Source organism: Amblyomma americanum, chromosome 5, assembly GCF_052857255.1.
Source record: "Amblyomma americanum isolate KBUSLIRL-KWMA chromosome 5, ASM5285725v1, whole genome shotgun sequence".
Classification (NCBI taxonomy): Eukaryota; Metazoa; Arthropoda; class Arachnida; order Ixodida; family Ixodidae; genus Amblyomma; species Amblyomma americanum.
This window is the reverse complement of record NC_135501.1, coordinates 138,746,392-138,770,466: the sequence shown is the minus strand read 5'-3', so window position 1 is coordinate 138,770,466 and position 24,075 is coordinate 138,746,392. Positions and strand designations below refer to the sequence as shown.

The 24,075-nt window shown below is 44.1% G+C and overlaps 1 protein-coding gene across 4 annotated transcripts in view; it reads right to left on the bottom strand.

Annotated features, from left to right (window-relative positions):
• The window catches only part of Ppn (proteoglycan-like sulfated glycoprotein papilin), a 159,486-nt gene that overhangs the window by 21,750 nt on the left and 113,661 nt on the right, over positions 1-24,075 (bottom strand). For 3 of the 4 annotated variants that reach the window (XM_077665429.1, XM_077665431.1, XM_077665428.1), the window contains exons 21-34: positions 23,430-23,706; positions 22,223-22,356; positions 21,344-21,585; positions 19,617-19,793; positions 19,181-19,357; positions 17,022-17,198; positions 15,820-15,996; positions 11,918-12,097; positions 10,062-10,271; positions 9,008-9,178; positions 7,308-7,520; positions 6,023-6,199; positions 4,057-4,107; positions 420-590 (exon numbers count right to left, since the gene is read on the bottom strand). In XM_077665429.1, coding sequence (XP_077521555.1) covers positions 420-590; positions 4,057-4,107; positions 6,023-6,199; positions 7,308-7,520; positions 9,008-9,178; positions 10,062-10,271; positions 11,918-12,097; positions 15,820-15,996; positions 17,022-17,198; positions 19,181-19,357; positions 19,617-19,793; positions 21,344-21,585; positions 22,223-22,356; positions 23,430-23,706 — 2,534 coding nt within the window. The remainder of the gene's footprint in view (positions 1-419; positions 591-4,056; positions 4,108-6,022; positions 6,200-7,307; positions 7,521-9,007; positions 9,179-10,061; positions 10,272-11,917; positions 12,098-15,819; positions 15,997-17,021; positions 17,199-19,180; positions 19,358-19,616; positions 19,794-21,343; positions 21,586-22,222; positions 22,357-23,429; positions 23,707-24,075) is intronic. The other variant, XM_077665430.1, reaches the window with a different exon arrangement.

Below are 24,075 nucleotides of genomic sequence, written 5' to 3'. Positions count from 1 at the left end.
TGATCTTTTCATCTCCTAGTCTCAGTGTTTACTCGCCTGATGTCATCCCAGATGGCAGCACTGAATTGCACTCGTACCAGACACATGCAAAAAGTGATCGTTTCATGCAAAGGACATGCAACCCATATTGCAGAGGAGAATCCACTCATCGACACAAGAAAGTAGAGAGTTTAGCATAGTATTACAGTAAACTACTACGATATACACCTACCACCACCGACCTTCAGCAGCACATGTAGCGTTGGTGGCTGACGGTAGTAGTACGCAGTAGTTGTGTACAGCAGCAGTATACAGTAGTGGTATATGGTAGGCATATATGGTTGTGGTTTACAGCAGTGGTACATAACAGCGGCATAGTGTAGTGGAATACAGCAACACTATGCTAAAACTCAACTCCCCCAAGAAGCCTCCACACGTACTTGTGACCCCAGAGCAGATCTTCCGGCAGATCTCGGCCGACTTGAAGCGGTTCTTATTGCCTCCACAGCCGGTGTACACAAATGGCAGGCAGAGCCCGCTCTTTACGTCGTAGAACCATTTAGCATGCATTTCACTGCAGGTTCCCGCATCAGCCATTTTCTTGCAAATGCCTGCAAATTTCGGTAATGATCGCTGAAGTTTTCATCTTACACTGCACCACTGGCAAGTTCATTCCTCGCCCACCATTCCCAATCCTCATGTGAAAAGCAGATGCCTTATCAGAAAACAGCAGATGCAGCAAAAGAATTTAAACAAGAAAGCAAAACGTAAGTACCAGTTAACTGCTTTTGTGCCCATTAATTTAATATCAGTTAATTATGACTGCATGTGAATTCGATTCTAAATGTCGTTATAAAACACTTCCTTTGTGCAAAACAATACAATTGGACATTTCTTTTTTATGACAGCAGAGGAGCAAATCTAGCTAGTTGAATATTACTGCATACATGAGCATAGCTTGCGCAACAATAAGCACTGTGTTTATCATGTAAGAAAAAAATATTAGTCAGACCTACTCAATTTTCTGACGAACTCTTCAAGTGATGTAAATCGATCCCATAAGGAGCCTCTATATAGTTACTCTATCCATGACCGCACCCCGCATTGCCTTAGTGATGCATTTTACAAGTTTTCATGTGGCTAGAGTTATCAGTTTGAGGAAAAATGACCACTGGGGCGCCATAGGAGACCCGCTACTACTTGCAGGGGCACAATGAGCAATTCGATACATCTATAGATTGGATTTTTCAGTTTATATTTTTTTTAAATTCGATGAACTTTTTTCACTGTTCATTTCAAAACACAGTTTTGTCACAGTTTTTCTTTTGTTAATATTATTTCCCACATAAATTACCAAGCTTTTCTTGGGGTGATATAACGATGTAATAAGTGCTATTTATGTGTGGTGAGAAGTCAGAGTGTATCTTGACTTTTTGTCAGCTTCAGTATTCTATTTACCTGTAATTAACATGTAAATGATTGTTAATTACAACTAAAGTGCTTATACCTGAGCTTGAAAAAGGAAATGCTATCACTAATAACAAACTAACAGAAGGCAAATGATGGACCCATTGAATAAAAACACAAGTAGATTTTAATTTCTAAAGGGTGGGTTGAGATGTTTTTGGGCTGTAGTGCTAGGTATAATGATGGGGGGGCATGGCATAGTCTGCATGCTCATGACAGCTTTGGAACTCCTGCTTAACTGTTGCAGTAGCAAGAACGTGACACTATTTCGTGTCACTTATGCATGGCTTCCACAGTCCTTGCATGCAATGGAGTCACCTGCTTAGCCAAGTAACTGCGCTAAGTGGGTGATGGCAGTTAGCAGACTTCGCTAGCAGACGACATATGGCAACGACGTAGAGCATCCAAGCCTGCAGAGGTGTGCAAGGTAATGGAGCAGTGCCTCAAAATGCACAGCTGCGCTACTTAATCCAACAGTGCACCACATCACCATGTCCCTGGCTCCCACACTCTGTTAATGTTCTCCCTTGGCTCACTGTAATTCCCGCTGAATAGCTGAGGCAGCTGTGAAGCACATTTCAGTAATACAACCTTTTTTGGTTAAAACCGAATTTCCACAATTTAATTTGGCCTACTTTTATTGGTTCGTTCTTATTTTTGCTTTAAACTTTTTGCTTTATACGTGATTTTCAAGTGGATGTTTTGCCTAATTGAGCTAAACAACAATTCAAAACATCCACGTTTGACACATAGGCCATCCTGAATACTGAAAAAATATTTGTCACTTGACAAAAATTTGAATAAAATCACAAAATGACACCTATGTTCTGCAAAACGGTGCTTCGTATATAACCTACAATTACCACAAACTGCTGTAAAATGCTTCACATTCTAAGCACCTTTCCACCATTTCACCACTCAGTCTGAAGACTTCTTTAGGTATGCACCCCAGGAAGCTGCAAAATCAACTATGAAGCTATCGTTTGCAAGAAAGGCAGATGTAATAGTGAAGACATCTTAACTTATTATTTTTTAATTCCACATTATAGATGTCATTAATGGCCAGCACAGTATCAGCTCGAATTGGTTCCCATAGCCGAGCTGCTTGTGATGGTATGGTCCAAGATCCGATCAATTTCGGCCGTAGACTGCTCCCAGTAAAAGCTAAACTTTAGCTGTATCACGCCTTGTTCAACTCATATTTAAACTATTGTTCTTTAGTTTGGTGCACCGCAACACAGACTAATTTTTGACAAACTTCATGTTTTACAGAAAAAATAATCCGCTATATTGCAAATGTCGAGCCAATGTCCACTACAAGGTATGCATTCTATTCCTTAAATATCGTAAGCGTAGATGATTTATACACATATTAATTACTACAAGCAGCCTACTTTTATTCTACCGAGATCAAAGAATTTTTATCATCTCTAGCCGCTATAAACACATTGTACTTCTAATATGCACACAAGATGTCCAGATGTTTGGGAAATCCCACATTTTCGAACAAATTACAAATGCCAATTATTAGCACATAACCTGCCATTATTGCTTAGTGTCTACAAAGACAAAAACAACCTAACCCCAAAGCAATTGCATCAGTACTTTGTGAAATTATGAACCACGGTGTGTTTTTTTTCATAAGTATTGAAAGTGTGGTGCTATATTACTCTATCTATTGTATATTCGGTTCATGTCTTACTGTGATGCATGTGATTATATGTTCAATTTTATTTTTCTTTCTCTACCAAAAGGACATTGTCTTTTATCGTGTTCTTGCCGTTAATTTCTTGAGTATATGGCATGTACTGCTGTAAATCCTTATACATATTTTTGCCCTTTGCAACACTGCCTTGTAACGGCCTCCTGGGCCCCGTCAAGCTGCTCATTTCGTTTTTAGCCCAGGGGGCCATCCAGTTTTTCTGGAAAATAAAGTATGAATGAATGAATTTATTAGCCCTTAAAAAAACTGAATTTAGTGCACGTCAGTGCCCAGCTATTCTGCCTCCTTAAATCATCTATTCTTCAAGTACATGAACTCGCACAGCAGAAGGCTGGCCTCAGTTCAAGCCTACCAGGGCCACAAATTTTCAGCTGAATTAATATGCAAGCTTTCAATACAAAAAATCATTTTAGACACTATCCAAGACAAAATCACCATTATTTAAGTGAACATCTAGTAAAACAAAGTACATTTAAGACTTTCTTTCCTGAACACAGTCCGCTGTACATCCGCAAATAACACTCAAGTGAAGCGTGTGAAGCATGTTCAATCCAACTGTTCCCCGGCTGTCTGTGCAAGAAAACATTCCAAATGTGCATCAATGCTCAGCTACCTTAAACTGCATGTATCACACAGTTTCTGTACACTGCTGTCAATTACAAATGTAGAGCATTGTAGCAATAGGAAGCTGTTGCATAAAAAAAGTCACTAAACAAAACGATCAATGCATCGCTCAAAAACAATGAGATATAGTAACAATGTCTCTGAAGGAAAACTGAAGCACCTTAAGACCCCAAGTTCATTTTTCATACCATCACCAGCATGAAAGAAAGAAAGGTAGGAAGAAGAAGACAGGGGCATGCAGGTATTAGTATGGAAGGCTTTACCTTTGCTAATGCGCCTAGGCTTAGTGGGACGCCGAGGAGGTGGCACTACGACTACAAAGAGTGAGACAAACATCAGCACAGAGCAGGACACATTGCATGAAGAGCTACGCATGCACCAATACTGCAGCATACAGTACACACACATCAAGCCAGATTTTATCACAGCGGAGTCGTATACTGCGTGCCACTAGCCTTAAGACGCTGCCAACCGTTGACAAAGTCTTCGCACGTTTTCTTAAGCTATCTTTTTACTTCTCAGGACCACACTGTTTAATCGAGGACTATTTTATTAGTTGACACCACTGGTTGCAAAATGTAGCACTGCATGTACTTTCAACGTCACGCAATGCAACAACTTTACCGCTGCATACCAGTGAAGGTTTCACGGCTAAGCTTTCGCTTCTAGGAACTATAAAGTGGCCAAAGCTTCCAAAAGGTACCTCCGACGATTCCAAAATAATCTGCAAAGGCCACTGGTTTACATCTGCCCATATCGTTCATTTTAGCAAACCCAGTAGTAGTATAACACAAAATTTCTGCTTTAATGCATTCTGGACCTCAATTTTGATCACTTCTTTTAAGTTCAAGCTTTCACAAACTAGTATTCTTTGTAGAGCTTGGACACATTTTTTTTATTACTATCATTTACAACAACCTGTGTAGTAATATCCACAGCTACCGCCAAGCAATTTGGCCACACCCTGCTCTTTAAGTGGTTATACACTGCTTTCAGTGGCAATGCACGGTCGGCAGCAAAACTTCACGGAACGCGTGCACTTGGAAACAAATTTATTACAGTGCTGTTTTGCAACCTTGTAGCCTGATGCACACACCAACAAATGGCGTAACCACATGCTCGTATCTGCAAGAATTTCAGGCAACTGGCTTCTGAAACCAAGCCGAAACAAAATGTTTTTCTGCCCGTGTCCTGTAAATATTTGCTGCAGACTGTATGGCTACGTCGGCGGATACATGCATAATCTTAACTGCAATCATTACTTAACAGACGAGAAAAAAAGTAAAGTAAAGGTAAAGAATTAGAGCAGTTGATGAAAATATTGGCTCACAGGCTAAAGCTTATCCTTTCTCATTGGCCTTAAAAAGGTTTGCTCCACAGACTGAGGACGCTCTTAAAGGTCTGTGCAGCTTTACAATACAAAACATGCATGGGAAGCAAAAAAAATCAGCAGGACCCTCATTGCAGGGAACACCTGAGCTTACTTGTGTTAGCTAAAGGCAGATCTCAACATCAGAAGTGGCAAACTATGTTTCAATTGATCAGAGCATTTCTTGTAACAGTGTGTGTGAACACACAAGGGTCTTGTGAATGGAAACACTTAGACAAATGACACTTACAATGCAATCTAAATATGTTACGTGCTTTGTCCTGCCCTCTGCAGCAGCTGAGCTGAATGCCTGTACTGTGCACCTGTACACCTCTACACTTTCTGCACCAGCAGGACACTGGACTTTTGTACACATCTAAAAATTTTTTGGTCTCCACTAGAAATGTCTTCACCCTAATTTCATGGCGATAATTATTGTATGCATATACCTTCCTTTCTAACTGTTTTCCGCACTTTTCTTTACTCTGCCGTTCTCTCCTTAAACTCCATCCCAAATGCAGAGTAGCCTGCCAGCAGTTTTTACATGCTGGCTGAATTCTCCATTTTTTTTAAGACATTTCTCTTTTACCAGGTGAAGTAACACACTTGGCAGCAACACCTGGTTAATACTGCCGTCTAAATCTGCACGAACCGAGTTCTGACTGGTAGGTGCAGAAGGTGTGAGAAGGTGCATATCGATGCATGTACATTAGGTGTGATAAACATGCTGATTTCTCAGCATGCGTATAGCACCTTTTTCACGCCTGCTGTCATAAGCGCTCTGTGAATTCTGATGCTCCAAACTGGTTACGAGCTAACAAAATGTAACCCAACACACGTAGAGAGAAAAAAAAGCTCACCTGGTGGTACAGCACGGCCGCAGCGCTGTTCGCAGAGCTCCCGAGACTCGAAGCGATTGTCGTTGCCCTCACAGCCACCGTAGGTGAAGTTGCGGCACTTGCGGGTCGTGGTGTCGTAGTACCACATCATCAGCACACCGTAGCAAGGTCCCGGCTGCTTAGGCTGTGCACAGACATCTGCATTGCAAGGAACAGCAAGGAAGCCACTGTGAGCATATGTAATTAAGCATTTTCAAGCATGTAGTGCTTCTCTATGTTTTCCCAGACCACAATGAGAGCACTGAGACTAGACACAGTGCGTCAGGTACCAAAAACCTCCAAAGCACAAGGAGTGCTACACAAACTCCTGCACGGTTCAGTGGCAGTCGCAGTTCATTATATTTGTGTTATGAGCAAAGAAGTAAATTGAACTTTGAACAAAAGACTACAAATGAAAGAAAAGGGGGCTAAATCAAAAGAGAAATTTGTTCAGGCACATGTCGCATACAGCAAGAACCTGGAGGCTGATGGCAGCTCGACAGCTTGGTTATCATTCCTGGCCAATGCTTGGTTTGCCAGAGTCGACTTTCATTGTCAATTTGAATTGCAAAACCTCCCAATGTATATTTCTGATTATAAACAGCTTCGCCTAACCGAGCGATGCTCAACTAAATGTCTGCACAAACTACCGTATTTACTTGCATATTGGTCGATATGCCATGTAGTAAATGAATTGTGAATTGCAGGGTTTAACGTCCTAAAGTGACTTATGGGCTATGAGGGATGCCATAATGGAGGGCTCCAGATTAGTTTAGGCCACCTTGGGTTCTTTAACTTGCACTAACATCACACAGCACATGGGTGCCTTTTCCGTTCTGCTGAAGGCGAAACGCTGCCACGACAGAGAGGATCAAGCCCGTACCCTTGGTATTGCAATGGTAATGATGGTAATGAGAATATCTACGACAGAGAAGAATAGGTTTCCCAAATTATTACGGTCCAGAAGGGGCTAATTATGTGGTCCCTGCATCTATGCACCATAGGCTGCCGTGCAGTTCAGTTAGAACACCTTTTCTGCCAGGTTACATTGATGTGCAGGCAGTTTGTCAACAGTGAAGATTTTGACATCATATTGCCTCCATATTGCTGAGTCCCTCAACAATACACCAAATTCTTGGTACATTGAGAACAATTTTTTCGTCTTTTCTCTGTACCGTCTAAACTCATCTGTTGTTTTGGGCCCACACTTTTGAGGTCAGTATCACAATTTTTTCGCAGCCACACAACAACAGCAAGTGCAACGCACCAAGTGGCGTGGGATGGTCGACAGGGTGCTCAGTGGGCAGTGGTGCGCCCTTGCGGCACCGCGCCTCGCAGGCCTCACGATCATTGAAGCGGTTGGCATTGCCCTGGCAACCACCGTATGTGAACTCATGGCACCTGTCTGTCTCGGGATCGTAGAACCACTGTATGAAGTTGCCACTGCAAGGGCCCTGCACGTTCGGCAGCATGCACAGATCTGCACAGAATGGAAGAAGGAAGATTAGAAAATAGACATCCTGAAAGTAAGAAGACATAAGAAGTGCAATGTGGTCCTCTGTAGTGGAACATGTCTTTCATAGTTGAAGCCCTAGCTCAAAACTAGGCACAGAAAACAAACCCCAATAAGCAGTCTTTAAATTACTTACACACCAACACAATTATTTGCTGTGAACTGAAATTTTCAGTCACCTCATAACTTTAAAATGCAAATTTTTCTTGGAAATCAAATCATACACAGTCAATTTGTTCTCACAAGGACATCCCTTCACTGACATGGGAACAAATGTAGAAGCACCTGTGTAATTCCCTCCAAATATAACTACCCAAAAATTGGGCCCAAATTTAGGCAGTAAACGAAAAAGTAAAAAATAAGCAATTGTCAACAATGCATGCACAGAAGCTTGGCACCAATGGTGATGACCACAGCTAGGAACATTTATATTGCCTGGTGCTTGTACGACACATGAAGGACACGGAATTTTTTTCAAACGTTTCCAAGGAGCAGCAATTGCCAGCAGTAATTGCAAAGTTAGTCCCACTAGGAGCCAGCAACAGCCTGAAATTCATGTGCACTTTGGGGCATCCCAAGAGCCTCTACAGCAGTAGGTAGAGCAATATTTATACTGTAGTTGATGCCAGATATATCGAACTTGAAAGGGATTGCAGAACAGTTCGATATATAAAACATGCCTATAAATAAGACTGTTTGCAATCAAGAAGTGAGAATAACGTGCACCAGGGCTAGAAACAAACGTTCTGTAGCAACGTGCTGCCTGCTGGCATGCTGGAAGCACCACTACTCACTAAAGCACAAGGCTATGGCCTAGTGCTTTGGAATTAGCCACTGCCTATCACAATAGGCCTGATTGTGTTGCCAGTCCAGTATAAACACAATAATCTTTCATTAAGATAAGGTTCGTTTTCGCTATGCCCTTGGCAGCAAAGCGAACGAAGCAATGGTGATGAGAGCCATAGACTTGCCCTTCAGTCAGCTAGGTTAGCTTCACTGCATAGCAAACCATGTAGGAAACGCTGGCTTTCCCGCATGGCATCAGTCTAGCGGGGAAAAAGGGCCCGCAATACCAATGGCTACCATTAATCATACGCTATGTTCTTCCTGTCACGCAGTTTTGAGGCAGTTTTATGAAAGGTTAGCGTTTCCACCAAGTGCTCAAGGCCACACAGCCGACACAGCTCCGCGCGCTCGAGAACTGATCGCGGAAGGGACGTTAGGAGAACCGCGACTTGCCTAAGTGTGGCATGCCGTTCAATATATCAACTGCTCCGTTTACGTGAGTGCCATAAAAGTGTTCAGTAGTGCAATACTTTTGCATGCAACCTTCAAACTGATGTTTTGACTATTTGATACAAGCAATAATTCGATATATCCGGGTTGAACTGTAGTAGTTCTTAAGCATTTTTTTTGTTTTCTGCAGTGCGAAGGAAAGCTGCACCCTTGCCCACCTTGTGCACTGAAGCACCTCTCTTCGCAGTCCCGGCGAGACCTGAAGCGGTTGCCATTGCCAAGGCAGCCACCGTAGTAGAACTCCCGGCAGACACCGTCCTGCTTGTCGTAGAACCAGCGCACCTCCAAGTTGGTGCAGGGGCCAGCCTCATATTGCATGAAGCAGAACTCTGCGAGCAACAATTTAAAGCGCACTTTGCAGCACATGAACCCACAAAAGATAGGTTTGGCAGGAAGCTGAACCATTTCTTAAGGAGGAGTGAAGCTTTTAATTTTTTGGCTTCAGTGCTAGTTCTCTGCACAGAACGGCTTGTAACAGTGCCATTAAAAGATTCAAAACATCTGCTGAAGCAATAGTAAAAAATTATATTACTTTGTTAAAAAAAATGAAGTGGTATAAAAGTAAAACAGTGTAGAATGCATTTATTGGTACTGATATCTCTCACTGAACATGTGTCACCTTCATCATCACATTTATTACATCTGTTTTTATTGCCCTTATTTATTAATACTATGGATCACCATTTTTTTCACTATGGTATGACTGACAACCTTGAGACCAGCAATCTCATCAGTACATAATACTTAGCTACTAGCACATGATTCTGTGTTTTCTGGCGCAGAAACCTAACCCACACATATCCAAAAGAGAAGCCTACAGCACATCACCTCTTGCACTGGGCAAAATTCACAGCAGAAGCCTCTAAAGGCACGATGTGCACAACTGCTTCCACATGTGCACTGTAACATATGTTGTAATAGGCATGTTATGTTGCTGATAGTTTATACTGTTAAATTATGCCATTAATAGCTGTACCCAGCTCCTGAGTGCAACCACCCCCAAGCCTACCTGGACCGAGCAGACTCTCTCCAGTGCCCACTGGAGCACAAAAATTTCAAAATGTGTCGATGCAGCCATTAAAAGCAGAACTACCATGATACGCTGGAGGCCTCCTGCTTATGAAAAACGACAAATCAACTTATAAAGCTACAAAGCCTGCAATTATTTCCAATGTCTTGCATCGCCACAAGGCTTCACTGCTGTCCCCTCACCTTGTCTGAACTCTTCCTCAGGAGCATCTGTCACAGCTGGCCGCCCGCAGGCCTGTTCACATTCCAGGTGTGAAGCAAAGTTGTTCTCATTTCCGTCGCAGCCGCCATAGTAGAAACGATGGCAGCGGCCTTCCTCAGCATTGTAGTACCACCGCTCACGGAAGTCGACACAGTTTCCAGCCTCCTGTGGCAGCACGCAGATGTTCCGCCCTGCACCGCAGAAGAGGTGGTTGCACAAAATGTCACTTCTCAGACACTCGTTGTTACGCTTGTGTGGCACAAATATGGCAAGTTACACATAAACTGTGCTTACTCCTTGCAGAATTGTAGTGAAGCAAGAACACGAAGCAAGACGGACTTTCCACTGCCGAAAGGCACTTAGAGCCAGGCAATTTAAAGGAGTCTAGACACCTGGTTTTAGAAGCTGCTTCCTCCTCCGGAATGATGCATAACACGTTACGCTACATGGATCACCACGCGGTATTTGCCTATGACAGCTACATAATTTATATTTGAATTTCTTCTTTGATGCTGTTTCGGTTTCAACACCCAAACAATGGCTGTGACATCAAAGATGAGTTTAGGTCACATGAGGCTTAAAAAAAACTGCAGTATATAGTATGAATGCTGATACATAGTTTAAGCCAGTTTAATGCTTCAGCCACCCTGCTTGTTCAAGAGAGTACACTAAAGTTTTTTTGAAGCCTGACATGACCTAAGGCCACTACACACGTCGTAGCCATTATCCAGTTGCTGAGATCGAAACAACTACAAGCAAAGAAATTCAATTAAAAATTATTCAGTGGTTGTAGAGAAACAGCACAGTGTGATCCATGTATGCTAATGCCTAATGCATCATTTCACAAAGAAAACACGCAAGCGAAAAATTTATTTCTATAGTCCTTTAGCAAGAAAAACGAGCCTCATGGAAGGCAAATGAATCAGCAACAGCTGGTGGCACAGAATACAAGCATTCCTCACAGCACTTCGGTTCAGAATTGAAGGTGCTACAGACCTGCACACATGCTTTGAAGGTGAGTTTTGTAGACGGTACAGTTCTAATGGAACGATAACCAAAAGAAAGACAGTCACCTCTTGCTAATTACAAAAGAACCCAAATATTATTGCACGAAGAAAGAAAACAACATGGGCAGCGGAAGCAGTGCATGCACAAAGCAAACATGCAATAAAGTCATGACATCATTATGTTTCACTTTGAGAGCTTCTCCAACATTCTACCGTATAACAATAGTATTCTTTAATAAAATGCTCCATGAAGAAAGCAATATCAAAAAAGAGCAAACAGTAATATGAAAAAACATCCAGTTTGCAAGAAGCAATGCTATTTTTCTAGTGATATGTAGCGGTGACTAATGTGCATGTTTATTACTCAAATTATGTGCATCAGTGCACCGACCAACGCAAACAGGTGCATGACGAGCCACCAAAAGTTTTCTGATGTGGTCATGATCATGACCATGTGCTCTTCTGCTGCTCAATGAGTCCAGGGCTGATTTGGCACATTCGAAACAAACAAACAATAATAATTAATTTATTTTCTGAATCAGCCAAGAACTTCATGGTTTAGGCATAACCGCACTGAAATTCAAATTTCTCTAGCACAGGTGAGCACTGCAAAACAGTGCCCTCCCTTCCCAGACTTTCCAACGCTAACAAATTCTTGGACAATTTCCACATTTTCAACGTTTTTCCCAGGAAGTGGACGCATTCCCAATGAGCATCAAAAGTCCCTCGAACATCCTATAAACGTCTAGGGCATCCACAGGATAGCCTTGGGAGTTTCAAAATGAACCCACCATGAGAATAATCCTTGTTCGTTTTTGTGGTGTGCTCACCTCCGGGGGAGAGGCAGGCTCGCTCACAGTCACGCCTTGACTCGAACCTGTTGGCGTTGCCCTCACAGCCTCCATAGTAGAACTGCTCGCAACGACCAGCGGCCATGTTGTAGTACCAGTGCACAATGGCTGCCCGACACGGACCCTCCTGCTTGGGCAAGGCGCAAACGTCTCGGGGCACTAGGATGGGAAACAGCAAGGCACCGTCTTCCAATGAGATCATCCATTCCACACGTTGCCGAGCTTGCCATCAATGCCATCATTCTGTTTCTCAACTTAGCTTCATGGACCCAAGACGTAACGTTCATCTGGGGTGTCGGCTTCTGATTTACATTTATTTTTTTTCTCTAATTGTATTTCTACCAAAAAATAATAAACGGGAGCAAAGGCCAAAGCTGACAATTAAAATGTAAACGACAGCTTGGCTCCCACACGGAAGCCATGTTCACCCAACAAAGCTTCCATATGGTGAACAAACCTTCCATGGGAAAACTGCAACATCATTTACATTTTAACCCCAACTTTTCATCACTATTCCTAGTCCCTTTGCTTTTGTCATGAATTCCCTAGCTGGCTTCACAAGATGTTGTCAAACCTTCAATTTAATCATAGCCCTCGATCATCTCAATAGGCAATACAGTCCTGTCATCCTCGGTGTCTAGTTGGCTCAGTAGTTTCACATTACTATCTGTAGCTCCTTAAGATAAATGAAGTCTGGGGTAATATTCTGCAGTGATTCTATCAAAAGCCTTTCTCTTTCATCGCTAGCCTAAGCACCGTTAATGTTATTTTTGACCAGATGGCGCAGTGGGCTTTAGATAAGAAACAAGATCAAATTAAAAAACAGGTCATTTTAGAAACAGTCAACCTTGAAGTGCTTAGCAGGCTAAGCGAGTTTTGTACGCGACCAATGCTGAGGTGTGCCATGCATTCTGGATATGGGTAACTGGCAACACAAAACTGTGGATAAATGTATAACAGAACCAATTGGTGCTTGCTATGGGCTGTCTCTGACACTACCATACCAACACCAGTGAGTTGCTGCAATCTAGCACAGCTCTTTCTGCTATTCTCTAACATTACTAGCTATCATTTACAGATCATTTCATAATGATGAGAGAACAATTAGCGATAACCATTTTACTATGTTGCCGATAATTGCAACAAACAAAACAGAAGTGCAAGTGATTCAGACAAATGTGAGCATGAACTGCTCCAAGTGCTGTTATACCATACTTACTTGCATTATGAACACACCCTCTTCGTTGGCTACTAGAAAGTACACTTGTTTTCTCACTCGCATATTGGATAGATGCACCCCTTTCTTTTTACACGCATTTTTCAACGGCCAACGATAGTCTATGCTAGCACCCTTTTTCTAATGCGAAACAACTATGCAATAATATAATGCCATTTCAGAACATCAAAACTCTATACCCTACAGAATGAACCTTCATACGATTAGTCCGTGAGGAATGTGAGAACCAATAGAAATAACACCTGGTCTCAAAGAATTTTTCTCTTTAATCTTCCATACTAAGGATTGTAGGAACTTGCTGCAGCTCGGCTTCACACTGAATTGGTCTAACGAAAATTCTAAGTGAGCTTTTTAGAACTAAATTAGAGGCCACTGCATGAGTTATACGAGCGCGCTATACATAAAAATGTTCAATACCGTATTTACTCGCATAATGCTCGCACTCACGTAATGCTCGCACCCCCCCCCCATTGGCTATCAAAAATTGGAAATTTTTTTTTCCCCGCATAATCATCGCACCCCCAAAATTACTGCCGCGAGCCGTCTGCTTGTCGTAGCGATAGCCATCTATTTACTGCGGCCACAACTAACTGCTATGGTTGGGCGCGCGTGCTACTAGGCGGCAATACTGTGCTATCATCCGCTGCCACCGCCGCTACCACTCATCCACTCAGTGCTCACCACCGCTACGCCATTTTGCGAAGGCGTCTCCAGCTCTCCGGTGTCTTGTAGGCCTCGTTTGCCTTGTTTGCGTGTTGCACCGTGCTCTTTGTGGCGGTTTGCCATGGGACGCTACGCAAGCTACACAGCTGCTTTTAAGCTAAAAGCTGTTGAGTATGCGTTGGAACATGGCAACCGCGCCGCCAGCAGACACTTCGGCGTCAACGAGTTTTGCGTCCGGTATTGAAGACGGCAGCACGACGAACTCAAGACGACTGGTAAGACACGCCGGGCCTTCCGTGGACCGAAGACTGGGAAATTTCCTGCCGTCGAATCCTCTTTACTGGAATATATCAAGGCTCGACGAGCGGATGGGTGTGCTGTGTCGATTGATTTGATACGGAACCAGGTGCTCATAATCGCAAGAAAGGAGGGCATCCCGGTGCAATACTTCCGCGCTAGTAACGGGTGGGCCACACGATTTATGCGGCGCAATGGACTCTCGCTCAGGAGGCGAACGACGCTTTGCCAGCGCCTGCCCGCAGCCTATGAAGAGAAAATAGTGGACTTCCATCGATTCGTTATCAGGATCCGGCAGGAGAAAAACTTCTTGCTCTCCCAGATAGGGAACGCGGACCAAACTCCGCTGAATTTTGATATGCCCAGCAGCAGGACAGTTGAACAGGCACTCGGACTGTGCACCTCAGGACTACAGGTGCCGAAAAACAGAGGTGCACGGTCATGCTAGGCGTGACGGCGGACGGGCGGAAGCTCCCACCGTACGTCATTTTCAAGCGGAAGACCCTCCCGAAAGGAAAGCTCCCCCCTGGTATACACGTGCGCGTCCAAGAAAAGGGGTGGATGACCGCAGACCTTATGGTTGACTGGGTGAAGACTGTGTGGGGGCGGCGACCGGGGGCGCTTCTTTTTCCGTCGCTCCTCGTGCTTGATAGCTTTTGGGGCCATCTTCAAGAGTCGGTTCGGGCGAAGTTCAAGGAACTGCGCATGGACCTGGCTGTTATACCCGGCGGCCTCACATCAATGCTACAGCCTCTTGACGTATCTTTCAACAAGCCATTTAAAGATAACGTCCGGAGGCTGTACGCAGAATGGATGGCCAAAGGTGAACATGCTCCGACGCCGGGCGGCAAGATCAAAAGACCGTCCGTGGAGCTGCTGTGCAGCTGGGTATCAGAGGCATGGGGGATGATTGATGTAAACATGGTGGCCAGAAGCTTCAAGAAAACAGGAATTTCGAATGCCCTGGATGCGACCGAGGACCACCTGGTGTGGGACGACGACGAAGCATCGGAAGATGAAGAAACCATCGATTCCAGTGTCGACACGGACTCTGATGAAGAGTAGAATTGCCTGCAGGACGTACGCAACGCGAGTAGTGACGGGGAGGTTGCGCGCGGCAAATAAAGTGTTTTAGCAGCTTGAGCTTACGTTCACCCTGTACTTTCATAACGAAGGTAAGTTACGCTTGAAAGTAATATTTTCGTTATATTTACAATTGCGGACCTGACAATCCTGATCTTGCACCCATTCATCTTTGCATTTAACACTCCGAAACATTTGCTTGAAAATTTTCCCTGCATAATTATCGCACCCCCAAACTTCGCGTTGATTTTCAGGGAAAAAAAGTGTGAGGATTATGCGAGTAAATACGGTACGCTCTTGAGCACAGAAGCCCTGCTGAAGAGTGCATTTTGTTATATTTAGAAGGTGAGTTGTTGTGTATAAAGTATTTATTCCACCAGCCTAGTTTCTGTCTGGTTTTTACTGGTTCAAGTTTTTCTAGAACATTTTACCCTGCATAATGAATGCACTGGTCAACTTTGTTTAGATTTTTTGGGAATAGAAAGTGCATTCGTTATGAGAGTAAATAAAGTGCATTCATTATGCGAGTAAGTAGTAGCATATGTTGCTTCAGACATGGAATCTCGTTACACAATCAACCAAGCAGGTGCGGCAGACTTACCGGTCACCCTGGTGGAGTTGCACATGCGCTCGCATTGCTCACGGGTGTTGAAGCGGTTTCGGTTGCCCTGGCAACCTGTGTAGACAAACTCCTTGCAGAGCCCCTCCACATAGTCGTAGTACCACTTGCGGTCTTCCGACAGGCACTGGCCTACCTCCTTGGACAGGATGCAGATATCTGCACACCACCATGCCGGAGTTAATGACAAGCACAGTGACATTAACTGTGCTTCAGCAGACATACATAGTGGCAAAGAAATGGTGAAAATGTATTGTTATACAAAAGGTCATGTACAGGTAGATCCAATATTAAAAGGAGCACATGGTCCACACTAAAATTGCAATGATTACTCCACAAGTATAGTTGAAAAGCATGTTTTTCTTTTGTTCTAAATAATTTCCCTCTGCGACTGAGGCGGAACGCTATAACCACGAAATCCAAACCTGGGCCGTCCAGCAGGTCTCGGCCCCTCAGGGCGAGCGACTGCGAGAGTAACACGCGCTGGAGTTGAGTAGAGACCGTCCGCTGAGAAGGCATCAGAGCCCGCTTCGCGGCGCCATTTAGTTATGGTGCCGTTCTGCAGGCGATTAAATAAAGTTGTTTTCTCCTCCTCCTCAGGATGGATAATGTCAATGAGATATGTATTTTCTTATTCAGCACAGAAGTAACAACGTAACTTGTTCTTATGTGCAAAAGTGACTGTTCCCTTTCATAGTGGAGACACCTGTACTTCACAAAGCAGCAGTAATTAGGTGCTGATGGCTACTGCAAGTAGTGCAGGAACTCTTACTGGCAGTGATGGCAGCAAGTCGACAGTATAGGCAGAGAAAAAATAGCCTAAAATATCACGATAGTAATCTGCATTTGACAACTAGATGACAAACATATTCCAGTGGCAGCTCCCTAAGTGATCACATACACTCATGACAGGACCCTTGCCCACTGACAATGCGCTCACAAATGATCTTGAAATGCTGCAATCAATCTAACAATTCCTACAAAAATAACAGCAAGCATGTCTCATACAATAAGGATTACTACATCTGTCACCTTATATGGTAGGTTAGATAAGCAGTGATAACTAATGTGACTGTCACATCAAGGAACAACTCTTTTTCTATGTCTCACTGAAACAAAAGTGCTTCTACAGTAAAGGACTTTCAGGTGACTGGTCAAGTGTTCACATGCACAAAAAAGCTCACCCTTTGCACCGAGAGAGACACATCGTTCGGAGCATTCTTCTTCAGTGGCAAAGTTGTTGGCATTACCCTGACAGCCACCATAAGTGAACTGCTTGCACCGATTTTCCTGCCGGTCATAGTAAAACCGCATATATGAGCCCCTACACGATCCAGGTGCAACCGACTGTTCACATGGGTCTGGAAGAAAAAAAAGTGGTACGGTTTTAACGTAGTTGAACCAAACAGCCATGCGAAAGCATGTGTTTTGCCTGATTGCCCCATGGTTTTGCTTTGCTGGTTCATCAGCACGTCTGGCGACAATATTAGACTCAGGTTAAGCTCTGATTGAAGTTAAGTTGATCTGATCTGTTCGCGCTGCATACAGAAGTTGATGAAGACAATGATGTGCACTGCACAGCGCGATAGTGTATTGCAGTTAAACACGAGGCATGATCGGCTGAGGTGATAGCAAAGTGCTATCGTGCAGTGGCCAGTGAAGCTGATCTGTTCGCGCCTCCGCGGGTTCAGATCCCAGTCGCAGCAATATTTGTTTACATTCATTTTGTTTCTCCACGGGCCTAGGTCACCCTCAAAGTCAAGCTTCACACAAACTCGGTGAGCTAGTTAGACCTCGTGAAATAGTGCTTTCGCACTAAAATTAGTGACCAATGAGTGCGCTTGCCTTCATTCATTAAAATGAATAATGACTTCATAATGGTCAGTCATACCTGGTCATAATGGTCATAATGATCAGTCATATATACAATAATGGCCAGTCATACAGAGTCAGTAACGTACATGTATGATGGCGATCATGTGTTCTAGGTTTCACACCATACTGAAAGTAGGCGTGTATAGGATGTTGGCCTCATATCTCGAGACTTACAAAAACGATTTTGCTGTAGAAACAGGTACTGATTTTCCCTTATTTAGCACTTGTGATTTGCAACCTGACGCTCACCTAATTTCAGTTTCTCCATGTGCACATCACCTATTCTCGCAGAAGTGCAAAATAATACAAACATGGACGAGAAGGGCACAAGGACTGCGCCCGTCCTTGTGCCCTTCTCGTCCATGTTTGTATTATTTTGCGCAGTACCATCACTCAACGATGTACGACCGACTCGCCCAACAACATGAACTCTTGCAGAAGTGCACAAAAGCAATTTTTATCTTAATTAGCACTTCGCTTAGTTGTTTTACTGGCAGCATTCTTGTGGCACTATCGTTCTCCACTTTGTTTGCTCAGTTTACATCGACGTTTACAGCTGTACGTCATATCATTATGGCCGCATGTGCGGTCTAGTTTTCTGGAGATGACCGTGATGGGTCTCCCAACTCGGGAGTACTGACAGTGGACCAAATCTGAACCAGACAGCTCATCTTCTGACATGAAACTAGCGCATACAAGTTCTAACTTTGTGCCCAACACATGCAAAGAAGTGGATGTAAAGCGACAATGTTTGTTGAGGGACTGAAATAGTACCACCTCTCCTAATTTATGTTCATGTTTCTACCAAATTTTGTCATTTTTTTCATTCTGAAGCATCAATAAAAAAATCTACTTTGGGGCAGATTTTTAAAGAAAAATTCAACCGTCAAAGGGTTACAATTGTCTCTCCCGCTCTCCATTGCACCGAGAATTTAGTTATCTTTGTCACTTGCCCTTCAAGCCCCTCCGGTGATCTAAAGTGGTTTTGTATTTGATGGCATATAAAAAATAAAACTTTAAAAAAAGGTTAGCAGTGGCTTAACTTGGCTAACCCTGGAATTCAGCGAAAAGCAAATGGACGATTGCTAAGCGCCTGAGGCTTGGCCATTGCAACTCCGCTACACGCTCACAACATACATTCTATATATACTCACACGACCACGTGGCTATGACGTGGCATCACATGGTCTTATACACCCCCATTGGATGTCATCACATGGCTTCGCATCACCCTATCAGATGTTCTTAAGGTCAAAGATCAACCGAAAGGTCACCCAATGTCAAAGGTCAACTAAAGGTCATGGGTCAAGGGTTCGACATCATAACTGTACCACATATGGTCATACACGGCTAACGTGGTTGGGCTGAAGGTCGTTCAAGGTCATTCTTCGGCCTACGCGACGACTGCTTTACCTAGCATAGTGAAGCTTTTCGCTTCAAAAACTTCTAAAAATATACGACTGCTCACCCAGTGTCTCCTGATGGAGGCAGGTCTGTTCACAGAGGTCTTTGCTGACAAAGCGGTTGTTGTTTCCGAGGCACCCTCCATACATGAACGACTCGCAGGTACGAGTCGATGCATCGAAGTACCAGTGCTCGTACTGGCCATCACAAGGGCCGACCACCTTGGGGAGCTGGCAGGCATCTGCAGGAGTATTAACAACAAGACGGACCAAGTTTGTGTATAGATTATATTTCTCTCGCAAGCCTTGCTCTAAAAACAAAACACTGGAAGCTTTTTTGTAAGGACTTTAACTAGAGCGACAAAGACATCAGCTATAGCTATGCTATTTAATGATTTCACCACTTGAAGGACTAAATGATTTCCAACTGTTCTTGACAGCATGCAAATAAAAAAAAGCGAATACAGCTTGAAGCCAGGCATACACCAGTCACTTCCTCACCAGGTCCTTCTGGTTTGACACAAGTGTTCTCACACTCCTCTTCAGAGTTGAACCGGTTTTCGTTGCCCTCACAGCCGCCATACCAGAACCGGTTGCAGCGGCCGTCAGCAACGCTGAAGAACCAGTTGACAGTGTAGTTTCGGCATGGGCCAAGGTCTTCGGGCAGGCCACATACACCTGAAAGATGACAAGAACCTGTTGCCTCTGAAACGTTCACAGCATGAATTTTTGAATGAATTTTTGAATGAATGAATGAATGAATGAATGAATGAATGAATGAATGAATGAATGAATTTTTATGGCAAAAGGGCATCTGAGGCCAAAGAGCACCATGGCACAAGGTTGTTTCTTCTACTCAAGGCGGGAACAAAGACCCACTTCCCAAGCATCTCTCCCTAAAGAAGCCGAGCACCAGGCAGGGGAAAGCTTGTAGCCATTGTATCACTGGTGGGTACCCGGTGGCACTGGGGATCTCGAGGGCCCTGTTCGTTTATTTTACCAATTGGTTTAAGCCTGCTTAAAGCTCAGCTGGTGCAGGCATATTTCCCCCACCTTTATTTTTTACTTTGTTTTTCGCCCGCTTAGGGTTACACGGGGGAATCAGTATAGGGAGGGGGATCGAACCCCACACCTCCCGCATGCGAGGTGGATGCTCAACCATCAGGCCACCGCTGCGGTAGCATGAATTCTTGGACACCTTAATAAGAGTAGGTCACCCTTTTTTTCGTACAACTGCTATCTGAAACTGGTTCAAAACTGCCCTACTTTTATAGCATTGAATTAGGTCTGTTCATCACAACACTTGAAAGAAAAAGACAATCTGAAAATTTTTTTCGAACTACTCACATAAGTGCTCCAAGCTTAAAAAAAAGAAGTATAAAATTCAAGAAGGGTGATCAATTGAAACAAGTTAGTGTGCAGATACTATGAAATTTATTAGCAGCAAAAAATAAGTTGGAAAAGGCAAAAAATATGGCAAGAAATCAACTTTTCTGAAGCCGCCGTGGTGGCTCAGTGGTTACGGTGCTCGGCTGCTGACCCAAAAAATGTGGGTTTGACCCCAGCCACGGCAGGTGAATTTCAATGGAGGCGAAATTCTAGAGGCCTGTGTACTGTGTGATGTCAGTACACATTAGGGAACCTCAGGTGGTCGAAATTTCTGGAACCCTTCACTATGGCATCCCTCATAGCTCGAGTCGCTTTGGGACGTTAAACCCCCAAAAAATCAAACCAACTTTTCTGCCTGATGTGCTTCTTCTGACCACTGAGCACAACTTCATCCAATGTTTGTTTTCAGCAAAAATCGGTTTCATGACTCTTTCTCACTATGCCGCCGTTTGTCCAGCAACAAAATATACATTTGTTGCTAAGAAAATTGAATTACAGAAAGGAACATTCTTCTTCGCGCCACTCGACTGAAACTCGTGAAAGCGAGGATAAAAAGCACTCTCGTGATCACCATTTCGAAGTGAATCGTAATGTCCAGTTTGTGGGATCCACACTCAGAAGACTGTCTTGACGCATCGCAGACTGCTTGTACAAACCGCCAGTGGCAGTGACGCCTGTGTTTCATTTCTTGGACTTTTCTGCTTCACAAAAGCTCCATTTTCAGGGAAAATACGTAGTGCCTTTGCCGTTAGGATGTGGTGATTTATTGGTACAACCCAACTTCAATCTTTCGTCAGTACCCCTTCAACCTTTGTTAGGGCAAACAAGATGGTACTCACTGGCGCTGACATTCCTGGGGGGGACAATGATCTTGTCCGAACAGCCCTCAAAGTGGTGCCCCCTTGCAGCCGTGACGCCATCACGACAGCAGCCATACGCAGTCAGGGCACAGGTGCAGCCATCGGCATCCGGACCCCGAGCCGGCGTTCGTCCATCAGGACAGCAACCGTGTGGATAGTGGTGGCAAGTGCAGCCAGTCAGGCTCGGACCCGTTGCCGGCGTGCGGCCATCAGGACAGCACCTGTACAGAGCACGACCATGACTGTATTGCAAGGGTCACTTGTGCCAGTGCCGAACAGAATAAAACTACTTGATTATTCAATAATATCGATTAAATTATTCTGTACTACTAATTCAGCTATTCAATAACATTCATTCCCCTTCCATTATCAGCAAATAAAACAAACGTGATATTTGAGTTAATACAGTATATGATGTGACAGGTGCCTAACAGATAAGGTGCGCAAGCTCCTGCAACTCGTAACAACGGTACGAGGTGAGCCAGACATATATGTGAACAGAAGTACAATGAACTGACGGTAAAACTGAGACCAGTGATAGCATTGACATCCTACCAGACTGAAAACTGTCTTCGAGAGGAAGTAATGACTGCGAGGGACTAGGATTTTGACCCCAGATGATATGAGCTCTGGGAGGACATTTCGAGTGGCCTTAAGGTGAACTTATGACAATATATTTTAGTACTATTCTTATTGGTCACAAGATAATCTTATGTGAGCTTGAAGTGGTCAGACCAGTGACTTCCTTGTTATGACACACCACTCCTACTACTACAACTGCTAAATACAATGGTGACATAAACTGGACAAAGTCTACCTGGCAGAGCTACCACTGTGAAGAAACAAGACAGGACGCACCCGTAGAGCAGCCTTTCACACTCGCAGCCCCTGCCATCTGGTCCCTGGGCAGCAGTGTGACGGTCAGCACAGCAGCCGTAGGGCATTGCCGTGCAAGGGCAACCACCGAAGCCGGGACCCCGGGCTGGTGTTTGCTGAAAGCGGTTGCCAGAAATGCATGCAGTGAGGAAAGCACATTGACAATTGCACAGGACAGCAAAGAACAGAGTCTACAGTCTCCCCACAAGTCCAACATGTCTCAGTTCTCCACAGTGAAAAGTCACAGATATAACAAAAACTACAGTGCAGAAGGTGTTATGCCTCGAAGCAGTATGAAGGAAATGCCTGAAATTAATGAATGTAGAACGCAGTGAACATTTTACCGTAAGTGAAAAAGAAGAGAAAAAACTGCCAATGCTCAGGAGTGCTTCTCTGCATTTTGTGTGCACTTGACTCTCACTCTCACATACAGCAATCAAATCTGGAATACAACACAAGACGACACAAAGCCTCCACTATGCAGATATCACAAGTGCAGATCTTGGAAATATTTGAATGTCAGCTGCATAAAAGTGCCGGAACTTGAGTGTAGCAGTATGCAACAGGGAGTTGAGAAGAATAATTATATGGCCCCTTAAAACACTACCAAACTCTCTACCATAACAAAAACAATGACACTGTTCTCATCTATGAATGCCTGAGAGATTGATTCCATAGAAGTGATACTAATCTCACAAAAACTGATATGATGCTGCTGTTTTCTTCAGGATGGGGCATACTGGTAGGCACAGCCTTATAGGACTCTCGTGCGTACTCCATGCCTGGCTGACCACCAGCTTATACGACTAATCCTAGCCACAGAAGGGTGCTGCCATTACGTGTTATGGTATGTGGGATATAACGTCGCAAAGTGACGTGTAGGCTATGAGGGATGGCATAGTCGAGAGCTCCAGATTATTTTACACCACTTGGGGTTGTTTAACACGTGCTGACATTGCACAGCACAGGCGCTTTTGCATCTTGCCCACATTAGAAATGCGACTACCCGGTCCAGATTCGATCCTGTGACCTTATCAGTAGCCGAACGCCATAGACGCTAAGCCACTACGGCGGCTTTGTGCCATTGCTGTAACTGCTGAATCATAAGACAAGAACTCTACCCAACAGCTTGCTCTCCCTCAAGGCCAGATGTGACCTCACAATGAGGAGAAGCTCTGAATCTGCCCACCTGGTCAGGACAGCATCCATACGGCATGGTCTCACAGCCGCACCCAGCCAGGTTGGGCCCCCGGGCAGGTGTGCGCTGGTCGAGGCAGCAGCCAAACTCCATGATCGAGCACGGACAACCCGCCATGTGGGGGCCTTCAGCCGGAGTGTAGTTGTCGGGACAGCAGCCATAGAGGAGCCTTGAGCAGATGCACCCTTCAAAGTTGGGACCGCCGGCCGGCGTGTGCCTGTCCTGGCAGCAGCCATACGGGTAGTTGTGGCACGTGCACCCGTAGTACCTGGCAGTGAGAAAAGTGTGCAACAGTGTTAAACTGAGTTTAGCTCTCCATTAATCGTGCAGCATGAGCACAGGTTACAATTTTTACACTTGTAAAACTTCATTCCCAGTGGATTACTGTTAACTTCACCTCATTTAGATCAACGTCCTAGTTTATTTTAAATGACACTTTAGTCAGGCTTGTCTGCACTAAGAGTATTAGTAAAGAAGATGCCCATATATCGAACTAAGCATAACTCCAACAAATTTTCGATCCTCTTTTAGTTCAAACTATTAAGCGTCGACTTTAGAAATGTAGTAGATTTTATGCCTCTATGTAAAGGTGTAAGACGCACAGCTTAAGAGCAGAATGTATGCCTCTCTTTGTATT